The sequence below is a fragment of the Lotus japonicus genome, chromosome 5 (assembly GCF_012489685.1).
Source record: "Lotus japonicus ecotype B-129 chromosome 5, LjGifu_v1.2".
In the NCBI taxonomy this organism is placed as follows: domain Eukaryota; kingdom Viridiplantae; phylum Streptophyta; class Magnoliopsida; order Fabales; family Fabaceae; genus Lotus; species Lotus japonicus.
The window spans coordinates 32,092,334-32,098,945 of NC_080045.1; the positions used below are offsets into that span (position 1 = coordinate 32,092,334).

At 38.3% G+C, this 6,612-nt stretch overlaps 1 protein-coding gene across 1 annotated transcript; it reads right to left on the reverse strand.

The window, feature by feature from the left end:
- Positions 1-524: 524 nt before the first annotated feature.
- On the reverse strand, positions 525-3,988 carry LOC130718931 (eukaryotic translation initiation factor 3 subunit E). Its single transcript, XM_057569580.1, has 7 exons — positions 3,497-3,988; positions 2,381-2,608; positions 2,167-2,288; positions 1,779-1,998; positions 1,544-1,686; positions 1,019-1,156; positions 525-870 (listed from the first exon to the last, which is right to left on the reverse strand). The coding sequence occupies exons 1-7, from the start codon at positions 3,857-3,859 to the stop codon at positions 771-773; spliced, it is 1,314 nt and encodes a 437-aa protein (XP_057425563.1). The 5' UTR covers positions 3,860-3,988; the 3' UTR covers positions 525-770.
- Between the last annotated feature and the right edge of the window lie 2,624 nt (positions 3,989-6,612).

The window sequence follows — 6,612 nt, forward strand, 5'->3', positions numbered from 1 at the left end:
TATTTGAAAGTAGCTTCTATGATTCTAGATGTTTCTTTAATTTAGGTTTATTTTCTAATTCCTACTAACACAAAATCAAAGTGGGCCTAGTATTATAATGTTAAACCAAACCAATGGATCCTGTCAAAAAAAACTAAACCAATGAAAATTAAAGTGGTGGGCTAGTTCCGTTCAAAAAAATGTGGTAGGCTAGTTCGTAAATATTTGGGCTTAAAAAGAAAAAAATAGTATTTAATTAGTAAATTAGTTAATAAGAAGATTAATTAATTAATTACATTGAATTAATATTTAAATTTTAATGTGGAATTAAAAAATATAAATATATAGAGTATAGTAGGCCCTAACTAAAAGTAAAATAAGTAATCATGCACTGGAGTGCATTCTGTCTGGGTTGTTTATGAGTTGTTTAAATCCTATGTGGCAGCATGGACCCACCAGAATAGCATTTAAGCAACTCAACTGGCAACCCTCCATTGGAGATGCTCTTACAGTAGTTAAGAAAGAGAAAAACAGGTTGACAAAAATTGGCAAAAACAAAAGAAATAAGAGTTACCAAATTGATGCCAAATGGCAAATGTATCCATGTTTCAGCAGTGAAGAAATTTATGGCAGACATTAAGCAAAATGGTAATTTAACAATATTACATGTCTGCATCAACACTAAAAATAAGAGATCTAACATAATTTTGCAATGTAATTTTTAAATAAACAAATATCAACGCAGGGGAAAAGAAAAACAAAAGCTCTCCTCAGTCTTCCTAGAAAGTCAGTTACCGGGCAGCTTGTCCTTGTGCATGTTCCAAAAGTTGACTGACCAACTTGTAAGTGCGCCCGTTAAGGGCCTTGGTATGGTCTATCAGCTGCTCATACCTGGAGATGTACCATTTTGAAGATTAAGGGTCTTAAAGTTGTAGGATAATAAAGGACATGGTAAAAAGAAGGGGAGACACTAGTCCAATCAATAGAAAGCAATGAAGGCCACCCTTCACTATCAAATCAGTCACCAATGTCTACTTACACGTTTGGATGGGTGGGTTCCATGATAACAGTTCCAGTTTGAGAGTCAATTTTGGCATCAAGCTTTGAGTTACGGATCAGATTCACAATCCATCTCTCAGCCTCCTCATAATTCAAATTTAACTTCTCAGCAAGAACTCTGTCAAAAGTATAAGCAATTAGGCAACCTAATCTTAGAAGTTTGCGTTACTACATTAAATATACTATGCAGTTGTGATGTATGAAAAGTAGAGCAGGGGAAGTAATCATCAAAAGAAAAATAAAACTTCACACAAAATAAAACTTCCGACATAAAAATGAGGAAGAGAGGAGCTATGGCTGAAACATTTATGGCACAACTTAAATTTTGTGCCTTTGATTTTGATACAGTCAAAGATCAATGGCATAAAGTGTGCTTTTCATAAGGTACGAAATTATGGCACATCACAAAAGTTTTAAATAATACGGGGATGGAGCTATGAAGATTGCGGCATATTCCAAAACCTAAGGGAGGCTACAACATCTTATATCAGAAACTGATGCATACCCCATGTCAATGCGTTGGTGTATTCTACAGTATGTCTCAAAAATAAATAGCCTAGCATTTTCAAGGAACTCATCCCTTAATGGTACAGTCGAGAAGTTGCTCTCTTCAACCCGTTTACCAAGGAAGGGATCATTGAGAATCACCTGCATTTTTACGAATGGAGAGCATATTATAATCAACACAAAGAGCTATATGTAGTAACTATCTTGGACAAAATTATTTTAAGACCACTTACTTCTTCACACTCCCTCATCTTCTTTTGTGCCCCATCAAAGTCATAGTTGACATAAACACAAGCCAAAAACTCAGTAATGGGATCCTTATAAGAATGTTGCTCTTGTTGAATAACTTTAATGAAATCTTTGAATTGAGGCCTCCTGCGCTTGTTGACAATAAATGCTGTGGCCAAGTATCGTAAAAGGTGTGGAGCACTAGTTTGGATGGCATTAAGATACCTGAAAATGATATCATATATTAGAAAGCATCATCACAAATACTAAGCCCAGAAGATAAAGAAAGGAAGTGAACCCAGAGAGAGGAAGCAGATCGCTTTTAGGCACATTAACAGCAAATATAAAAACATAGAAAATATCCCACAAACCAGAGCAATCAATAACGCATACTTGTCCTGATTAAACAGATCAATAATCTGTGTTCTTCCATTGTCATGGTTGAAAAAGATGAACAGACTCCAATGCATCAACCATATTCTGCTCTGCACCTGATTCAAAGGTGATGCGAAATTCTGCAACAAAGATCACCACTAGTAAGTATATCTTAATATGAACATTACAAACCAGCATGAGAAGCTACTCAAAAGACCAACTGACCCACAACCTTAGAGTCAATGATTTCCTTCAACCGATTGAGCTCTTCAAGAGCAATGTCCCAGTTCTGCATCAGTATTTCAGCTGCCAGCTTTCCCCACAATGCACTTAGACTCCTTTCACTATTAGTGCACAAAGCTCTGTACTGATAAAGATAGTCAGCAGCACCAGAGTAATTTCCACACTCAAACTGAAATTTGGCATATTGGTACAATGCCTCTATCTGTGCAGGACCGATCTGTTACAACAGAACCATCATTAAAGGAGTCAGAAATTAAACACAACCAAATTCCAGCAAAAACAGCAAACAAGAAATGCGCCTGAAAAGAACAAATTGTCGAAACAAATCAAACAGTGCAAGGACATTAATTAAGCATCTAAGATACTGTTGAGTTAAAAGGGGGGGTTATTTACAAAGGACAGTTAAGCACATCACAAGGTCCAAGTCCATAGCTTTACATCCTCAGTAGCAGTCCCATTTAATAAAATAGTTAGATTGAAACCTAAATCATAAAATAAAATAAAAAATGTGAGATTGAACGGTAGAAGAATGCTTATATAATTCAATACCCCTTTGAAACTTGTATCACACCAGGTCAATTTCACCAAAAACTTCTATAAAACACCCATAACCACTCATGATGCAGCAAAAAACAAGTAAACAAAACTTTAAAAATAAAAAAAAATACATATCCAAACACTGAAAGTTTGGCATCAACATACGATTTTGAAATTCTAATCCGTGCCTGCGTGCTTCAAACACCCTAAAATTCAAAACTATGAACCAAGTTAGTTACTACAAGTGGCAAGGAACAAAGTCCAATCTGAAGGAAGTCTTGCCAATGAAAAAAATAGGATTACCAAAAAAACAATTTCAAAAATAAATTGATAAATCCAAACCACAATGCCTAAAAATTTGAGTACTGAACAATACTCTAGAGAGAGAGATACATAACAACAATACTCTAGGGTTAATAAAAACTATCTGGTATTCTTGGGAACCCATTATTTCTCACAAATAATCCGTTTATTTTTCAGAAAATTATCAAATTTAAACAAACAAACAATCAAAGACATAAAATGAATTTTATCATTATTTACAAAAAAAACAAGATGATGAAGAAACCTGGTATCGTTCATTGAGCATCTGAAGATTATACTGTTTGTCAGCCCTAAGTTCCTGAACAGCGGCAGCGTTCTGGAGGAACGCGACGAGGGGGGCGGCGGCCTCCTCGAGCGACTTCAGGCGGGAGACGACATCGACACGGCGTTCAACCATATCTTGAGGCACGTCTTCAGTGTGGTAGAGGCTCTTGTGGATGTCCATGGCGTAGTCGACCATGTTGGTGTTGTTGAGAAGCTCGATCTTCGCCTTGAGGATGTGGTCGTCGTTGTAAAGCTGTCTCTCTTGAAGGAACTCCAACAGTGGGAACACCAAGTGCCGGTCCAGATTCGGCGCCATCCGCGGTGTCAGATCGTATTCCGCCATGTTCCGGTGAGAGAATGAATGATTGACGGCGGAGGAGAGAAGCGACTCAGTGACCAGATGCAGAGAGAGCAACGCAAAATTAGGGTTTAGAAGTAGAACAAACCCGTTAGCCTTTTTTTATCCAAGAGATTCTTAAACTATCAAAAAACATATCAATATATCAATATTAATATTTACTTATTTACCCATATAGCAAAAATATTTAGTTATTTACTACTCCTTTTTATTTCGATGGGGGGAGAGGGCTTCACAGCCCTGTTATTTACCGCTCCTTGCAAAGGCCCAACTACACCTCCTAGTTTTTTTTTATACGCACACATCAATATATTTTGGGTTAAACGTGAAAAAAGGTTTTTGAATTTAAGCGAGTTTAGATTTTTCTCTCTTGTCGGAAAATATTTTGAAATTCATCCCTGAGCAATGGGGAATAGTTGGGAATCGTCCTCGCCAGTGTCTTAACTCTGCCCATCGTGTTTATTTGTCACAGTCTCACCGATGATCCTATATGGTACCACCACATCAATTAATGAATCTAGTAGGATTTTTTTTATTCTCTAATTAAATTTAATCATTTCCAAATTTAATTAAACTAAATAAGTTTCATAAATCCTAATTAAACTAATTAAACACTTCTGTTTCAAAAAACAAATTAAACACATTAGACAGGTTTCGCCCCATAAGGGGGACGGCGACTTTGATGGGTCGAGACCTAGTGCTAAAGGCGCGCTTCATCCTTCTACACAAGGACTCAACGTCTTGTGGGCATGTGGACCGGTCTCGCCCTATGTGGTCTGGGCGGGACCTCTGATGTATTCCCCCTGTATGAGACGTGACAGATTGAGATACTTGCGTGTGTCGAGACTATAACTGTTGGGTCTGTTACATGCGAGGCTCAATAGGCTGAGAACAAGGCCAAATGTATTAGATCTAGATTACAACTTCAGCCTCACTATGAAAGGCTAAGTTCCCAATGAAGGAAGAGGTTCTCTCTTAAGCTCACTAATGGCTACCCTAAACCCTAGATCTAGGAGCTCCATGTTGATGTAAGAACACACATCATCTTCATCTTCCCCAAATCCAAACTTACTGAAATTCCCAGAACTATACTCATCCCAAGAGGTATTCCGAGACTGTATAGGTACGAGACTATATAGTTGAGGAAGACATAAAAAATTTGATTGGTACTACTCATAACAACAAGATGCATCTTCTTTTCGGGGGCCTAACTCATAAAAACTCCAAAGTAAAGTGTGCTCGCCTTGGGGTAATATTATGATGGTGACCTCCTGGGAAGATTCCCGGGAAATCCAGTCATCAAATCAGGATGTTAAAAATGGTATTAGAGCCAACCTCTCCTAGTACGGTGTAGTTCGAGGACGAACCAAGCGGAAGCTAGTAGGCGTGTGACACCCAAGGCCAACGAGGGCGGGGAGTGATCGCCGGTGCAGTGAGGCATGGACAAGGAGCGGCTTCTGGCAGACTTGTAGGCGGAGGGACACATGAATGAACCAATCTCGCACCCGAACAAGAGGTATAAAGATTTGATTGGTACTACTCATAACAACAAAATGCATCTTCTTTTCGAGAGCGTAACTCATAAAAACTTCAAAGTTAAGTGTGCTTGTAACATCCCTGATTTCACCTGCTTAGGTAATGTTTAAATAAGGTGATAATTAAAATTTAATAACTAAATATTTAGGTTTTGGAATAAATTTTATAAGCAATTTTAATATAATTTCTTAATGGTTAGAAAATTGAATAAAAGAAAAAAAAACTAAAATAAAAGATTAAAAATTATATTTAGTTCTTTGATCACTTAAACTTATCCAAAGTTGTCTTAGTTTACATTTAGTATAAAGATTTATCTTCACAATAGTTTTTTTATAGCTTTAAGTGTTAAATCATGCACTACCATAATCAATTTCTACCCAATTATATGCTAGGTGGCAAAATCATAGCATTTCAAGTGATGAATAATCACTTCCTTCCTTCTCTCTCACGTATCCTCCTTCGTCCTTCTGAATGGAAACCTGCAATCACCTGTTTCCCTTCCTCAAGTGACCTGCAATCACCTTCTCGCACTCCATTCATCTATAAATAGATGAGCAAGGCTCATGAACATTTCACACCTTCACTTCTCTCAAATTCTCTCTCGTTACTGGATCGCTGCGCGATTTAGACCGGACGAGACACCATTACTAGGCTGGACAGACCACTTCAGGGGACACACCCGGGCCGTCTTAAGATTGGGCCGTGTGGACAGAGCATTGACACCGAGTCGGTCTAGTTACTCCAAGAGGCCCATCCATCCAAAAATACTCTAGGGCCAACACATGCATGATGCCTTGACCAGATCGATGACTCACCCATCCGCGAATCATGGCAGAGTCAAAGCTATAGTCAAGTCCTCCTCAATCACGAAAGACTCGCAATCACAATACGGAAGACTCACAATCACAGTACGAATGACTCGCAATCACAACATGACCGACGGGAAAATCAAGAAGCCCACCCTGATCAGTGTGACCCGACCGTTTTAGTCAATGGACTATGTAATAGGAATGAGAGCTAGGGTTAGAGACTCACCCACTATAAAAGGGGGGTCTTCTGTATGTATCAGGATCATCCTTTTCTCACTTGAGCAATGCACTTAGTCTTTTTCATTGGTCTACTGACTGAAAGTTCATTCGTGAACAGTTACTCTGCCTCTTTCCTTTCCCTCTCTGCAGAAGCTATCTCTCTTTCTCTCTTGC

Bases quoted from the DNA above. Each gene is read 5' to 3' on its own strand.
- LOC130718931 (XM_057569580.1), bottom strand. From the start codon at position 3,859: ATGGCGGAATACGATCTGACACCGCGGATGGCGCCGAATCTGGACCGG. The intron at 2,289-2,380 runs GTTGTGGGTCAG...TCTTTGTTGCAG, and splicing joins AGGAAATCATTGACTCTAAG to AATTTCGCATCACCTTTGAA. The intron at 1,999-2,166 runs GTATGCGTTATT...TATCATTTTCAG, and splicing joins GATCTGTTTAATCAGGACAA to GTATCTTAATGCCATCCAAA.